This window comes from Macrotis lagotis, chromosome 2, assembly GCF_037893015.1.
Source record: "Macrotis lagotis isolate mMagLag1 chromosome 2, bilby.v1.9.chrom.fasta, whole genome shotgun sequence".
In the NCBI taxonomy this organism is placed as follows: Eukaryota; Metazoa; Chordata; class Mammalia; order Peramelemorphia; family Peramelidae; genus Macrotis; species Macrotis lagotis.
In genome coordinates this window covers 220,229,975-220,247,734 of record NC_133659.1, presented here as the reverse complement: position 1 = coordinate 220,247,734, position 17,760 = coordinate 220,229,975, and the positions used below count along the sequence as shown (strand labels likewise).

The 17,760-nt window shown below is 40.6% G+C and overlaps 1 protein-coding gene across 2 annotated transcripts in view; it reads right to left on the bottom strand.

Moving 5' to 3' along the window:
* Positions 1-14,103: 14,103 nt before the first annotated feature.
* FASN (fatty acid synthase) overlaps positions 14,104-17,760 on the bottom strand; it is a 53,572-nt gene continuing 49,915 nt past the window's right edge. For both annotated transcript variants that reach the window (XM_074224816.1, XM_074224815.1), the window contains exons 40-43: positions 17,493-17,713; positions 16,696-16,794; positions 14,903-15,154; positions 14,104-14,352 (exon numbers count right to left, since the gene is read on the bottom strand). In XM_074224816.1, coding sequence (XP_074080917.1) covers positions 14,215-14,352; positions 14,903-15,154; positions 16,696-16,794; positions 17,493-17,713 — 710 coding nt within the window. In that variant the 3' untranslated portion in view covers positions 14,104-14,214. The remainder of the gene's footprint in view (positions 14,353-14,902; positions 15,155-16,695; positions 16,795-17,492; positions 17,714-17,760) is intronic.

The window sequence follows — 17,760 nt, the reverse complement described above, 5'->3', positions numbered from 1 at the left end:
GGGACTCCCGGCCCCCCGCCCCGGGCTTCTCAGCGGTCAAAGCAACCCACGGAGTCCATGATCCCCGAAGCCCCCTTCGGACCTGATGACGCCCGGGGCACGCGGGCCAGCACGGGGGCCTCCCAGCTGTGCCACCCCGGGGAAGTAAGCCGCTGAAGCCGCCACCTGCCCCGGGTTCCACATCTGTAAAGTGCAGTGGATAATGACACCCACCTCTCAAGGATTTTGAGAATAAAATAAAACAATCTCTGTTAAACCTTTTGCAGAACCTGGCCTAGCTGAACGCTAACCATTGGTATTAGTGGTAATAGTGGAAGTCACTGGACTTCGAATATGCCTCCTGAGGGATTGCAGGAAAGTTGGGATTTTTGTCCTTGCAAGATCTTTGATTAATCCATAAAACGCCAGACTGTGTGCTAAGAATTGAAGAGGCAAAAAAAAAAAATGGTACCTGTTCTCAAGAAAAACCCTTTGATAAGAGTGCGGGATCTGATTCTGGGTTCAAAGTCGGCCTCAGATGCATGCTGGCTTTGTGATCCTGGGCAGGTCACATAACCTGTTTGCTTCAGTTTCCTCATCTTTAAAATGAGCTGGAGAAGGAAATGGCAAACCACTCTAGTATCTTTGCCAAATGGGGTTAGGAAGGGTCAGATCCAACAGAATGATCGCTTACATGCACCCTACATCATTCAAAATGCCCGACTGAAAAAATCAAAATAAGACTGGTGAATCAACAATCTCAGATGTGCAGATGATACCACTCTGATGACAGAAAGTAAAGAATTAGGGAACTTTTCAATGGGAGTGAAAAAAAGAATAAAAGCTAACTTGAAGCTTAACATAAAACAACATACAAACAAAAACAGATGATGGCAATTTGTCCCATCATTTTCTGGTAGATAGAGGGAGAAGAAATGAGAGCAGTGTTAGATTTTATATTCTTGGGCTCAAAGATCACTACAAATGGTGACTGCAACCCTGAAATTAAAAGAAATTTACTCCTTGGAAGAAAAACCTTGGCAAATCTAGACAATATACTAAAAAACAGAGACAATGCCTTGCAACAAAGGTCTGTGTATAGTCAAAACTATGGTTTTTTCCAGTAGCAATGTATGGCTATGAAAGTTGAACCATAAGGAAAGTTGAGTGCTACAGAAACAGTACTTTCAAATTGTGATGCTGTAGAAGACTTTTGAAAGTCCCTTGGACAGCAAAGGAGATCCAATCTGTCAGCTTAAAAGAAATTAAGTCAGACTTCACTGAAACATCAAATACTGAAAGAGAAGCTTAAATTTTGGTCACATAATGACATGACAAGACTCATTGGAGTCTGATGTTGGGAAAGCAGAAGGCAAAAGGAAAAGGAGATGGCAGAGGATGAGATGGATAGATAGTGTCATGGAAACAATGAACATGAACTTAGACTTTGAGATATAGTGGAAGGAAGACTTCCTGTGGTTCAGGGGATCAGGAAAAGTTGGATATAACTGAACAAGCCCTCAAGAAGCTTATAATCTCTTGGGGAAGACAACAGACAAACATAATTACATAAGTTATATACAGAATAAATAGGAAATACTTAACCAAGGGAAGGTAGAATTAAGAGATGTTTTAAGATAGGATTTTATCTGGGATTTAAAGAAAGACAAGGAAATCAGTAGATAGAGTTGAGAAGAGAAAACATTTCCAGGCATCTGGGATGGTCAAAGGAAATGCCTGGAGCTAAGTGTCTTATTTGTGGAACAACCAAGAGGCCAATGTCACTAGATGGAAATGTACCTATCAAGGAATATGGTATAAGAAGACTGGAAACATAGAAGGAGATTAAGTCATGAAGGACTTTGAATACCAGAGCATTTTTTTAAATTTGATCCTGGAAGTGATAAGGAGTCAGTGAATTTTCTTGAGAGGCATTTGGTGGTTGGACCTGAGCTTTCAGAAAACCACTTTGATGGTGGAATGTAGAATGAATAAGGGGGGGAGGGGAGACTTAAGGCAGGCAGACATACCAGCAACCTAGGGCCTGGTGGTAGTGTCAGCAGAGAGGAGGAGGTGTATGTACAAAAAATGTTAGATAAAATTGACAACCCTAGGTAATACATTGGATATAGGGGAATGAAAGATAGTGAGGAGTTGAGAATAACTTCTAGGTTGCAAACTAGAGAGTGGGAAGATGGTGTTGCCTTCCACAGAAATAGGGAGGATGGGAGGTAGGGAGGGTTTTGAGGGAAAAATAATGAATTTTATTTTGAACTAAAGTTATCTACTGAACATCCATTTAGAGATATCAAAATTTTTTTTGAAGATGTGAGATTGGATGTCAGCAGAAAAGTTGAGGCAGGATAGGTATATTTGAGATTCATCAGCATAGAGCATTTAAATTCATAGGAGCTGATGAGATCACCTAGTAAAATAGAATAGAGGAAGAAGAGAAGAGAACTTTTAGGGTTAGAAGGTGAGACCAGCAAAGAAAACTTAAGGAACTATCAGGTAGGAAGAAAGAAAGTAAATACCATTTTGTTAAAAACTTCAATTTTAAGGAGTTAAATGGAACTGGGGTATTAGTGACAGGCCCCTAGACTAGGGTCAGTGGAGCTTGTTGGGGCTCAAGCAAATAGCAAAGAGATACCATTATGCCCCTGAGGGCACCTAAAAATCCTGAGGGGGAAATATAGCAGGTATGAACCTAAGTGGACCCAGAATGGAACCAGAGCATGTATGCTACTGTGCTTTGGTAGCATTGTGTAGAATAGGCTGGAGTGGGTGAGGGACTTGAGGTCAAGAAACCGGTTTGGAGATTGTGGCAATAATTTAGGTAATAAGTCACAGGATCTAAATTACAGTGGTAAATGTGTATGAAAAGAAGTCAGATATGAAGGCACAAATAAGATTTGACAGTTGATTAGAAATGAAGATTAGCAAAGGGAGGAGTTAGGTTTCTCTATCTGAAAAGAGTACATTGAGGTTATCAACTATGTATTTCTTCCTATAAGTCATTTAACTTTTCCTTATATGTCTAGATACTATACCATGTGATGCCTATTAAGTTTTGAAAATAATTCATTATATATGTCTTTAAGCATAATGTTTATCTGCTTTATATCTATTTATCTCCTTTAATCACATCTATTTTTTTGCTCTTACCTTCTCTAGATCAGGATTGCTATCTCTTTAATTTCTTAAAGTTGGGCTGTCCAACCTTACTTTTAAAAGATTTTATTGAAACAATAGACAATATATTTTTATTTGCCATTTCCATGAGAGCTTTGTTTACTAAAGCATTTAGTAAATGCACAGGGGGCCTGTCTGTATAAAATCACACTGCAGGTCACACTGACTTAAAGCATAATCGATTTTTGTTCTAGGGTCTAATTTTAACTGTAAATCTTTATGTTTCATGTATTTTTTTCATAAGTAGCACATTGTTGGATTTTATTCTCTAATCTATTCTGCTATTCTTTTATATTTATGGGTGAGTGCAACCTATTTGGATTCATATTTATGACTGTTAATTGTGTATTTCCCTCTATCCTATTCTCTTATACTTTTTCCTTTTCACTCTGGAAGATTTCTTATCCCTGTACCTTCTCAGGATTATCCCTCTTCCCCAATGGTCCATTCCTCTGGTTAGTTCCAGTACCTCCATTGTAAGATTTCCAGACCCAGTGCCTAAACACCATTATTCCTTTCCAGGCTCTGTTCCTGACTCTCCAGGCTCTCTTTTCACTGTGCTTCTGCCTGTTTAAACCTTCCCTTTCCTTCCCCCAACCCCCACAATACTTTTCAGCTTCTTGTTATGTATTACCCTTCCCTTAAATTTTAAACCCCTTGAGAGCAGGAACTCTTTGCTTTTGTTTTTATTTATATTTCCAGCACTTTGATGTCTAGAACATTAAATAATGCCAGATGACTGCCTCTGCCCCTTTTGTAAATAATAGTGTGTTCAGCAGTAATGATCCAATCCACTGCGCCTTTTCTTTTGCTCTCACCCTAGTCATTGATTACATATCCTTGATTCTTTTAATTCTTTCTTCACAATCCATCTTTCAGAGTTGGAGTTTGTTTTGCTTATGACTGATCCCTCATCAATTCTGCCCACTCTCTGTTTCCCTTTTGTTTGCTATCTTTAAATATGTCTTCCACTTTCCTATGTCCAGTTCAGATAAAAGTAAGGTTCACAAGATGCTTCTTGCTCCTACACCTTCTTCCATGTTTGTATACTCTTCTCATGTACTCTAATTACATGAAATAGTAAGTTCCCTTTCTTTCCTTCTTTTTGTGTATTCTTTTCTCCCTTCTTTTTTTTCTTCTCATAAGACTATCGAAACAGAATAAAACCATAACACATCTATTGTTTTATTTCTCAGTTAAAGCTTTTAAATCATTAGGATTCTTTAGGGACACAAGTTTTTTTCTTCCCTTGTTAGAATATAAATATTTCATCATTGTATAGCTCCTTCTAGTTTTGCCTTTTTATGTTTCTCTTGACTCTTGTGTTTGTATTTGAGTTTCTACTCAGCTATCATCTTTTCAGCAAAAATTCTGAGGTCTTCTTTTGTACTAAAGATTATTTTTTGCCTTGTAGATATACTGTTACATTGAGTAACCTTTTTTCCTTGGGTAAACCTTTTATCTTTTGTCTTTCTGAATCTCTTATTCCAAGATTTTCTTTTCTTTGCCATATCTTGTGTGATTCTGGTTCCTTGACACTTGAACTCACACTCTCTGGTTGCTTGCAGTAATTTTTTTAAACTTTGAAACTCTGGATTTTGGATTTAATATTTCTAGGAGTTTTTGTTTTTAGTTTCCTTTAGGAGATATATGTTTTCTCTTTTCACTTTGATAGCTGTCTCTAATTGAATAGATGATTGGATTCTTATATATTATCTCTAAAGGGATAGCCCCAGTTGGTCAGAGTCATTATAATTATATTATAACCAGTTCTCATTCTCTTGCCATTATTAGATTTATTCAGCTATATTTTAAATTGTTGTAGTTACCAATGTCACTTTAACCATTAATGGCAGTCATTATTTATTTGGTACTTATGCTTTACCCAGGTTTGCCTGAAAACTGGTCATCATGTTATATAGGGTACTACTTGATTTCTGTTGTAAGATATCTTCCTCAACTCCCATCAATTTTCATAAGTTTCTAAGAGAGAAAAATCTGCTGACTACTCTTGGAGTAGTTGCTAAAGTTTTTAAAGAAATAAGACTTTTGCGGGGTGGCTAGGTGGCACAGTGGACAGAGCACTGGCCCTGGAGTCAGGAGTACCTGAGTTCAAATCTGGCCTCAGACACTTACTAATTACCTAGCTGTGTGGCCTTGGGCAAGCCACTTAACCCATTGCCTTGCAAAAAAAAAACCCACTAAAAAAAAGAAATAAGACTTTTGGGAACAGCTAGCCAGCACAGTAGATAGAACGCCGGCCCTGGAGTCGGGAGGACCCCAGTTCAAATTTGGCTTCAAACACTTAATAATTGCCAATTGTGTGACCTTGGGCAAGTCACTTAATTCCATTGCCTTAAATTAAAAAAAAAGAAATAAGACTTTTATCTAAGCAAGTAATGATTAGCAATTATACATCTTTCTTAGATACATAGTGGCAATGTTTACTATTAGAATAATGATTCTTCAGAATCTAATGGCTGTGGATTTTGTACTAGCTAGTAAAGGTGGGAAATGTGACCTTATTGGAAAGAGATGTAATACTTACTTACATTCTTGACACATGTTTGTGATTTATCTATTTATCTCAGACAAATGTTGTCAAAGCTTAATAAAGATAATCTTTTGGATTTAAAACTAAGATCACACATCTTTTCACACTAATCATTGTACTCTTCAATATTGGTAAAATAATTTCAATTGTATGGGGCTTCTGGATACATGTTTTGACTTAAACATCAAAAAAGTTCTAGTGATGGAAAGAAAAGACACTGAATAAGAAAGTGGAATAAGATCTTATAAATAATGAAATTTCAGAAACATCAAAAGTGCAAAATTTGAGACAAATTTATAGTTATATTTAAATTGAATAGTGCATAAGGATTATCTAGAAATTTTGTTATTCAGTTTTCAGTAGTGTTTTTTATTGTCATTTAGGGTTTCTCTGGCAAAGATACTAGATTAGTTTGTTATTTCCTTCTCTGCCTAGACATTTATTAGCCTTCTAAACTTATATCTTACTAGCTGGTAAACAAAACACAATAGCCTATGTCCAAATACTGGCTTACACTATAAGGGACGAGAGTTTGGTTTATTCCATAATACTACTATTGTTTGAATCTTTGTCTTGCACTATCTTTACCTCACCCTAGGAGTCCTTAAAACTATATGCTACTGATTTGACACCACAAAACATAACTTTATTTTGTTTTTCCTTTCTACTTGATGAACACTTTGTTCCTAAATTGTAACTCTAAAACCCCTACAATATGAAGCAATTTCTAGAACTTTCCAATGAGAATTTCACAAGAGTATATAAGACCAAGTCTATGAAGATATTTATTAGTGGGAAAGGATGGGTTTTTAGACAGCAGTGCTCCAAACTGCTATTTGAATGCTTTTTTTAAATAAAAATATTATGTTGTTATATAAAATACTTTGTTAATTATATAAATTTTTCTTAGATCTGCTCACTAAACATAATAGAGTGATACAATTTATTTATTTTGACAGTGTAAAAAGAAAAGACATGATTTAGAGTGTCCATTTACAGTGACAATATGGTAGAGTTAAAAATGGGACTGGAGGAAGAGAGTAATTCACAACCTGATTCATGACCTTGACCTATAATACATATTACTAATTTTGAATCAGGATTGCTTCAGCCAGAGTTAGCCAGCATGAGGCAAATACTAACAAAGATGGAGGACCACAGCTCCTCTCCAAAGAAGAGCTCAATCTTAATTGGTCCAGGAACATCTTTTTGGATATGGTCCACAGATGCAATGCAAGGGAACCATACTTCATAGTCAGACAGGATAGAGCTAAGTAATGCAATTACTTTGTCATCTTTGTGGGTTGTGCCATCAGACTAATAAAATCTCATTTTGGGCAATCCCTTAAGCCTGGTAGTTGAATTTAGCCAGAACTTACTTATTTGCAAACGTTCCCTCAGGAGAAAGAAAACATCTTGAGGGTTGGGGTTATCTCTTTTACTTTTATCCCCAGTGCTTCACAATTATTAGAGATCTGATAAATGCATACTGATTGATCGTTGGTGGCATGATCCAGAGCACTACTGGAACAGTAGAGAGGCTTGAGTTGAACTTTCCACACTTACCCTCCACCTCCATTCAACCAGGACTTTTTGTGAGCATTTAAACTATGGAGCAGACCTTGAGCAGTTTCAGTCAACTTTGCTCTCAGTCAACTTTGCTCAGGTTGATCTGAGCCATGGACTTTTTGGGCAAGGAACCTAACTTCCAGTCTTTGGCAGAGAGTTCTTAAAACCCTAAGATAGTTATTGCTTCTTGCTTTCAGCCTTTTTGCCAGTAGCTTTTATCTGCTTTTATCTTCCTGTGAACTGTTTTTCAACTGCCACTGTTTTTACCTGGGGGTATTTCTTATTAAAAGGATTATTTGAACCCTCAAACTTGATGTGCTCCTTTGCATCAGACATGCAACCACTGCCAAGTCAGATGAATTGCTTTACTTATGCATTTGAGGTTAGTCTAGTGTTACCTGTTCTAAATGAAACCAAGTTGGCTGCTAATGGTCTGATTCTTTTCTAGATATACACTGATCATACCTTTAAAAATGGGAATCAAGGACTCAAAGGACTCAAAAATGGGACTCAAGGACTCAAAGTCAAGTTCTTTTGTTTGTAATTTGCAGATACCACTGTTCCCTTTTCTGAAAATTGAGGCATTTGCCCTTCTCCAGTAGCTCCTGTTCATTATAATCTCTGAAAGATTGCTGACAGAGAATCAGCAATCATTTTTTCCAAGACCCTGAGATATACTTAATCTTAGTCTGCTGACCTAGTCACCAAAGGTGGCTAGGTGCTCTCCTGTTGTCTCCTTATCTTGTGTTTAAACTCTCTATCTGCCATTTTTGTCCTTTCTAGTCCAAAGATCATTCCCCTTTCTGAGAAAACAAGCAAAAATAAGAGTTGAGTAACTCTACCTTTTCTCTGTCATCCATTATCATTATCCTATTCACCTTAGGTACTACTCCTTTTTTGATCCACCTCTTGTCCCTAACATGTCATCCCTAATCCAGTGGCAATTGAGAAACTCACAGAAGCACTATGAATAACAAGATACTTGTCTTTTTAGGTTCTTATACCACTTTCCACATGTGATATTATGGGCTTGGTCAAAAGTTACATGGTTAACAATTACAATAGCTAGCATTTCTAATAAATTCACATGATACTTTCAAAGCTGTCTGCTTTCTGAGTTTCCTTCTGAACTTTCTTTTTTTCCTGTGCATATAAAAAAAGTTTCAATTTTTATTTCTTCTTGGGGTAAGGGAGTCAGGAAATACTAATTATTTTTAAATCCCCATTTATCATGTATTTTTCAGGGATTAAGCCACCCTTAAAAATGGAGACTTCAGCCAGCATGTGAGAAAACTTCAGACTAGCATTACCCCAGGCACATTTCTGATCATGTTCACTGACCCCCAAAGGAGCAAGTGAGTAGATGAGTAGAAGCTTGCTACTAGTAACTCTGACCATCAACTGTGTTTGTTCCCCTGAGAAGGACCCATTAAAAATTTGTCATTACCACCTCTAATAAGGTTATCCTTTTCATTATAAAAATTCTAAATCATGCTTACTTCAAGAAGAGACTCCGTAAACCTAGACACTTAAGAGAGATTTTTGACATGAAAAAGAGAAATATGAGATTACAGAGCAGGACCAGTCTGAGAAAATACTGAACAGTCTTGCCCTGAATCAAGAAAATTCCTCAGTTCCTGGCCACTTGTGATCTGTATTCTCTCTCTCCAATGGAGTTTATCCTGATAAGGATATGCCTTGTCAAGAACACTTATTAAAATTTTGGAATAGTTAAAAAAAAAGGTTTGCTGGGTAAATGAACCCATGAAAGTGGTATTCATGAGAGTAGGTCTCTATCACCGCACTCCTTCCTTCTTTGTGTTCAATGAGTCCTTATTCCAGAGGGGTTCTTGCTCTCCCAAGTTTCTGCTACATTATTTGATCTTGACAGTCCTCAATCCCACTTGAGAATTTTGTTGTTGGTAGGAGGCCAGTCTTCATTGCTCTCAGTATTGACCAGGCTTCAGGTCATTTCCTTCTCCTAAGCTTGGCTTACATCTTATTTTGTGCCAGCCTCTAGAGGAGATTGACTTCCATCTCCTACTATATAGACATGATTTCCATGTCCTACTCCGCCAACCTCTTGAGAGAAATATTGAGGAAAAGTGGCAGGTGCAACTTCCTACCAGGTGGGTCCAGACTTCTATCTCCTACCTTATGGGAAACTGACTGCCATCCTCTGCTGCATATTTACAGTGTCTTTCATCTTCTGCTGTACCATCCCCTGCCTGATCTCCTGCTTCTAGAAAGAAGAGGGATAGAGAAATGGGAATATTCCATATAAAAATGGATTTTCCCCATTTCCCTCCATGTTGTCCATGTCTGATCTCCACTCTCTTCCTGGGAAGAGGAGAGGAACCCTTTACTTAATCTTTAGCTTAGTCATACTTGGTCATATCCTATGCATTCCAAATACTACCTACCTGTTTCACTGTGCCCTCTGGAATGCCTCCTCCATAGGAAACAAACTTGTTGTCATAAGTCTTTTCCTTTCCCACTCCTTATCTATCTTATGCCTTTAACCCAGATAACCTGGTCTCCTTGATCACCTTTTCCAGTACTGACTGCATTTTCAGTCATTTTCCTCAGTTCACTGTTCAAGGTTGGGGGTGGGGGTGGGGGTAGAGGAAAGGAGCTGGAATACTTCTTGCTGCTCTTTACTACTTCTAGATTCGCCCATTACCTGCATTCTTGTCTTTTGAGAGCCATACAATCCACACTTGCACCCAATCAAAATTATGATAGTTGTTTACAGACTTTCAGGAACCTCTCATCCTTCCTCAGGAGTTCAGCACCTGACTGAACACCTTTCTCTCTTCTCTTCCATTCATACATTAGAGGACTTCATCACTCATACTGATATTCCCTCAAACACCCTTGCCTCCCATTTCCTCAGCCCACTTTTCCTCAATATTTCCCTCAAGAGGTTGGCAGAGTAGGACATGGAAATCATGCCTATATAGTAGGAGATGGAAGTCACTCTCCTCTAGAGGCTGGCACAAAATAAGATGTAAGCCAACTACACACAAAGATGATCATACCCTTGATCTTTCCTCACCTACAGATGTACCACTTCCATGTTCAAGAACTCTAAAATTTTCTTATATGATTCAGTCTTTACACCTCTTTGCCCTCACATTCCAAATCCCACTGTTATCTCCAATTTCTTGACTTCTCAGTTCTCTCCCAGGCCATCATTCTCACACTAGCCACACATTCCTTCTTTCCCTATTTTGATCTCTTTTAAACCAGCTCAACTCAGTACTATCCTCCTGAGTCCCCAGCTTCCCAATTGTGCCCCAGTGAACCTCAGCTGAGTTTGGATCATTTCTACAATTCATTGTTACTATACACATACTGCTGAATAAAGGTGGACAGAAATCACCCAACTGTTGATTGGACCCACTTCAAATTTGTAACATAATCTTGTGTCCTCAATTTCCTGCTGGAAAATTCACCCACACTTTCTCTTTTGAACTCATCTTACAGCACAGAGGCCCTTCCAAACCTTTTATGTCTTCCTTTCCTCCACCCTTTCAGCTGGAAAACCTTGCTTCCTATTTTACTGAAAAAAATTGAGACCAGTCACCATGAGCTCCTTTTCCCTCATCTTATTCAGATGACTTCTGCCACTATTTCCAACTTGATTTGTTTCATTTGAAGAGACTGCCCTCATCTTTGCCAAGGCAAACTATTTGTACAAGCAATCCCATTTTTATTTTTCAGCAAATTTCCCCATCATTCCCAGTCTTATCATCTAGTGGCTCCTTCTTTACTGCCTACAAATATACCTGTCTCCGTTCCCCCAAATGCTTCCTTGACCTTCCATCCCTACTGTGGGCCCATATCTCTTCTGCCTTTTGTAGTTAAACTCCTTGTAAAAGGCATCTTCAATAGGTGTGTCTACTCTTCTCTATAAACTGGCTTCTGAAATCATTCAACCAAAACTGTTCTGGGTAAAGTTACTAATCTTTTTTTTTTTTTGCAGGGCAATGGGGTTAAGTGGCTTGCCCAAGGCCACACAGCTAGGTAATTATTAAATGTCTGAGGTCATATTTGAACTCAGGTACTCCTGACTCCTGGGCCGGTGCTCTATCCCCTGCGCCACCTAGCTGCCCCCAACGATCTCTTGATTGCAAAATTGGTCTTTTTCTCCATCCTCATTTTTCTTGAAGACTGAGATGAGGGAAGGAGAAGAAAGTGTGTCTAGTGCAGATCTGGGAGAAAATCAGAATTAAAGGATTGGAAGTCATGGTATAGCAGAGTAGCCTTTGGATATGGGAATCCTGCATCTTTTCTGCCTTTTAACACCATTGATCATCCCTTTCCTTGATATTCTCTCCTCAGTTTTTGGGACCCCATTCACCCCTTGTTCGCCTGTCTTACCTCTCTCCCTCCTCAGTTCTCTTGGTGAAATTTTTAATCGTCATATACACTAATGGTGGATGGAATGTCCCATGGACTCCTTTTCTCACTTAGTACTCCTTTTGGTGATCTCATTAGCTCCCATAGATTTAATTATCATTTTCAAGTTTCTCCCCACTCCAGTCTGTACTCCCATTTAATGGTGATTTTCCTAAAGTTCTGGTGTGATCCTATCACCTAATCTTACTTAATAAACTCCAACAACTCCCTGCCACCTCTAAGATCAAATGCAAAATACTTTTTGACATTCAAAATCCTATCTGGACTCCTTTTTTCCCTACTGCCTGCTCTTCCCCCCCCCCCCCCCCCCCCATCTTCAATACTTTGATGGCCCTCTTGGCAGTTCCTGGAACAAGGCATCTCTTAAAGAGCTCCAGGCATTTTAACTGACTCTGGAATGCTGTTCCTCATTCCACCTCCTGGTTTCCCTTAAGATTCAGCTAAAAGTCCTACCTTCTATAGAAAGCCTTTCTTGATACCTTAAAATACTGTTTTTAAAATTATATATCCCACACATAACATGACTAAATGTATTTGTTTGCATCTTATCTATTTCCTGCATTAGACTGTAAACTCAGAGGGTGGGGACTGACTTCAGCCTTTTTTTTGTATACCCAAGGTTTAGTATAGCACCTGGCTCCATTGGATTTCTTGCTTTTTTGCAAGGCAATGGGGTTAAGTGGCTTGCCCAAGGCCACACAGCTAGGTAATTATTAAGTGTCTTGAGGCTGCATTTGAACTCAGGTCCTTTGGACTCCAGGGCTGGTGCTCTATCCACTGCGCCACCTAGCCGCCCCTTGGCTCCACTGGATTTCAAATTTGCCCACCCTCTTTCTTCCAGGCTAAAGATCCATTATCAGGACACCACTGATAGTGCTGCATCCTGCCTACAGGTTCCAGACAGAGAAAACAGACAGAGTAGCCAAGCCAGAGATCCCATGTGGTTTAATATCAGAAGGGCTGTGGGATGGGGAGTAGGACAATCAAGAGGAACACTTTCACCAAGTGGGTGGAAAAATGAAACAGGATCAGACATGATTCTTTACACTGACAATTACATTGAAATTTTCAAAATTCAAGCAGCAGTTTGAATTAAATGTAACTCTTTAAAAAAACAAGACAAAAAACAGAAACAAAAAACAAAAACAAAAAGTGTCCCAGCCACGATCCACAGAGGGGGAGGTGCTAGCAGCCAGGTACAGGCTCAGAACCAGCCTCCAAAGAGGTCCCCCTGCCAGTTCAATGACCTGACAGGAATTACGAAGGGGGGATCCTATGTGGGAGGTGGTAGGATCCTGGCTCCTGTCCCAATAGCCTCTGTATCATAAATGCAGCTGGGAATCACTTGTCCATTCCCCTAAAGGACCATGTAGCACACCAGCATATGGTGGCACCAAGACTCTTGCTGGGCTCCTGGGAGGATAAAATGTCTCTTTTCCTCTTCCTCTTTTTGAGAATCAAAGTCCTCACATGGGCTCTCCCATTGTCTTTCCAGTGAAGCCCACTCCTTTGCTCCTGAAACTATTCCAGACTGGAAATTCCTCTGGTGGAGTTTCTTTCCCCCCCACCCCATTTTTTTCCTCTGTTCCTTCAAGATGCTCCAGGAAAAGAGATGAGGAACAGAGGGGACAGGCCATATTCCCACCCCACTATTTTCTCCTCTTCCTGGAAATGAGAGAAGGGAGAATGGGAAACTTCACTTCTTCACAATCAGACTGAGATGGCCAACTATGGTAAAAGCAAGACAGATGTCCCAGACAAAATAAAACATGGAAAGGAACCTCTAGAGAATTCTGGATTAAAAAAAAAGAAAGAAAAATCTGCCAAGGGGCATTTCTTCCGGTCTTTACACAAAAGATGAATACCTTGAACATTTTTTTGCTGATGATGCAATAAATACAAAGTTTCAAATGGAAACAACAAAAAAACACCACATGGTTATGAAAAAAAGTTTCTGCCCCATCCATCTTCTTGCAGGCCATTGGCTGATTCTTCACAGATCAAAAACTGAAATCTCCAAATCAGCCTAGACCCTGGCACCCTGGTCTCAGGGCCTAGCTAGTTGCAAATGGCCTTTAGTTTGTGTATGGGGAACATGGGTAAGGGATGATCACAGATGATAATGACCTTGAACAAATTTAACTCCTACCTGGGAGGCTGTGGACAGGGGAAGGGCAAGGGAGGAGTGTGCGTGTGTGTTCCAAAAGTGCCAGATGAGAGTGGCATGAGTACCAACTGGAGCAGATCGAAGTGGAGGGCAGTAGGATGGGGTACCACCAAGAGGACTCTCCTCCTTCAGACCCGGCTTAGATGCAGAATTGTATTAATGGGGTGCCTCCTTAGGGTGAGTGGTGGAGAGTGGTGTGAGCTGGGGGAAGAGGAGGTATGGGAGGGAATGTTTTAATGACAAGAAAAGTCATCATAATTCCATCTCCTGCCAGTGACAGGAGATGTGGTTGTGGCTGTGGGAAGGGACCAAGGGAGGTAGAGGAGACCTAGCCCTCTCGTACGCTGACTCGAGGCTCTGCTAGTGAACTGTGGATGATGCCAATGATAGACTCCAGACCACTACCCTCCAACAATGTACGGTGGTCACCTTCAATGACGTGCACAGACACCTTTCCATCACAGACCTAAAAGAAAAAGAGCTGGTTAGGACTTCATCATCTCACCTCCTCTTGAGCCCTAACTGCCTTTTGAGACCAACCTCCTTGCTCACTGCAGAGACAGGAAGGGGGAATAAGGTTTCTTCTGAGAAGCAGGAGGATGCTGAGAGCTAGGAGGGACCTTCAAAGTCTTCTAGTCTGACCCCTTAAAGAGGTGAGGAGACACTCCCAGAGAGATGTAGCTCAGCATCAGCACATCTCTTGGCTCCTGGGCCAGCAGCCTTTCCACATCTACCAGTAGTTGACAAGCCTTTAGGAGAGAAATTTTATCGAAACCACATCTCACAGCATTCCAATAATATTAGTAGCATTACTGTAAGCAAATGAGGGAGTAAGCCTCAGTGTTTTCTTGAGTCAGGTTGAGAGACCTGGATCAGTGTAGGAGTGTATGAATAGAGGAGCTTCAGCTCCATAATTCCCTAGGCAAAGGATCTGTCACGTATTCTCTGGTGCAGGAGGAGTCTATGGAGCAAAGTTCGGAAGATCGTGGCCCTGAAGGGCATCTAGAAGGCCTCACCTCAGACAGATTGTAGTCCTTGCCCAGGCCCTCGCCATACTCGCTGCTGGTTTTGGCCCTTAATAAGGTCACATTTCCGTGATACTTGATTTTGGGTATATATTGCTCTGCAGCCCTCAACTTGTGGTAGAAGGAAAATGCAGCAAAGCTGAGCTCTGCACGGCTGATATGTCTGTGGTTCTGGGTTATCAGGTCCACTGTGGCGGAGACCCGGGCTTCTAGATCCTTCAGGGGCAAAAGCATCTCCAGCACCTGCAAGGGGAAGGGAGGCCAGGGAGAAGAGAATCGGGTTAGCAAGCAGTAGGATCAAACTATTAGAAGTTTGATCATCTTGACTAGTTTATTTCAGCTGTACAATAATCAAAGACAATTCTAAAAGACTTATGATGGAAAATGCCATCCATATCCAGAGAAGGAATTATGTTTAAATCAGACCAAAGCTTACTACCTTCAATTTCTAAAAGTTCTACTATGTATGTCATTTTTATTTCTATTTTTTCTTCATTTGGATTTGATTCTTCTTTCACAACATGATTATTATGGTTATATATTTGGCATAGTTACACATGTAGAGCCTCTATTAGATTGCCTTCTATCAGTGGGAAGGGGGAGGGAGAAAAAAACGTAAAACTCAAAATCTTGAAAAAAAAATGATTGATGAAAAACCATTGCCTGAGGCTAGAAAAACAAAAACATAATATTTAAATTGGAAAAAATAAGGAAGTCTGATCAATCTTTACTTTGAAACTTTGCAAACATAAGCAAACTTTTTTTTTAAACTTAAAAATAGTACAACTGGGGAAGAGACTTTGGGATCATGTAAGTCCAAATTTTTTCATTTGAAAGAGGAAACTGAGACCCAGGAAAACAGACTGTCTCCAAGTCACACCAGATATCAGTGGTTAAGCCCAAACCAGAACCCAGGTCTGTGGATGCCCAGGCTTGACTTTCCCTCTGAATGTGGCAGGAATTTTAAATTAAGATCAGCAGCTGGGCATGTTATTTGAGCCCCTATTTACTGAGTTCAGGCACTGTGTGGGGATGTGGCAGGATACAAGACCCAATCCCCACTTTAAAGGTACAAGAGGAGGCTTTTTAAGGGAAGGCAGGAAGGCAAACTTCCAGGAGCAGAGATAAAAGTGGGAGCAGATTTTGGGTGAAAGAATAGGATCAATGAGGGGATATAGCCTGGACTCTTGATTTCTTTGACATAGGGAAGTTGGCATCTTCTCTGTGACTTAAGTTTTTGTTGGGTTTTTTTTTTAGGTTTTTCTAAGGCAAACGGGGTTATAAGTGGCTTACCTAAGGCCACACTGCTAGGTAATTATTAAATGTCTGAGACCAGATTTGAACCCAAGTACTCCTGACTCCAGGGCTAGTGCTTTATCCACTCTGCCACTTAGCCACCCCCTCTGTGACTTAGTCTTAAGGGAATCATCTAGAGCACTGAGAGGGTCTTAGGAGTGTGTGGATCATGAACCCAGGTCTTCCTGACTGTAAGGTCAGTCTTATCATCAGGCTCTACTATCTCTCAGCACAAGTACAAATACCAATTTAGGGAGGAGGGATGGATCCAGTTTGGCTGAAACTCAAGTATAAGTCATAGGGAAAAATGGGAAATGAGAGAGTAGGTAGGGAGGGAAGAAGTAAAGGAAGAAAGGGAAGGGGAGGAGGAGAGGGAAGGAAGAGAAGAAAGGAGGCAAAGAATGACTTCAACCCACTCTACTTCATGGCAGAGAGGACCAGAAAGAAGGTGGGGGGATGATCAAGGCGAGGTGGCTGAGGGAAATGACCTTGTTGTACTCAGTGTCTGTGAACTGTTGGACAAAGGCACACATCGCTTCTGTCTCTGCTTCTGCTTCACAGCCTGGAGTCAGCTTGGCTCGATAGCTCTGGAAAGGAGAGATGAGAGTCGCTAATGCTGAACAAGGCCAGAGGCAGCAGCCACAGGGGACTGTCTCATTGTTCTGTGGTCAGTGTTCTTGGGATGTAGGTGTGATGAGGAGTCTTTTCCTTATTTTCCAGGAGAGGGAGCTAAGGTTCAGAGGATAATTGGCTAGGCAAGAATGGGGCTGGAACTTGAAATTATCTTTTAACTCCAATTCCAATAGTTATTTCCCTGCCTGTCTCTATACACACCTCCCCACACTATGGCAGAATTTGTACTTTGATATCTCATGGTGAGTTGTGGTGACGACTGAATTCCTAATGGCAACAGAGCCAACTGAGCCCGAGCTCTGGCACAGCCTCCTGAACTGGCGAGACCTGGTGATGTGAGTCTGTGGCCTGAGGACCTGGCTAACTAGATTTGTGGTGGGCACATCACCAAAAAGTCAGCTTCTAGCTATAGCCACTCATAAAACCATCCATGGAGGTGTGGGAAAGTTGCAAACAGGATTGGTGGAAGTAGCCACCAAACTGCTAAAAATATAGCTCTTCTGAAGTCCTGTGGAGCAGACTTTCCTAATGTTTAGTTATTGGATAGTTTGGAGCTTTGGTTTGGTTAGGTGTCAGGGCCTCGACTTGTCTGCATCTAGGCAGACTGGCAGACTAGTCTCTAGAAGTATCCCTTATGTCCCTTAGTCCTTACTTGTGTGTAGGCTAAAACATAGGCATGAGACCCGTCAAACAGGAAAAGGCTGTTGTTGGAGTGGGATGGGTTTTGCTGGGTTTGTAGCTGAGAGCACATTTCAAAGGCTACACATGCCCCATAGGAATAGCCGGCAATGCGGTAAGGCCCCTCAGGCTGGACCTGCTTGATACAGTCAATATAGTAGGAAGCAAGGCTCTGGATGCTGTCCAGGGGAGCAGCTAGAAAAGGGAGGCAGAGAAAAAAAAATGGTAAGTTGTTAGAGATT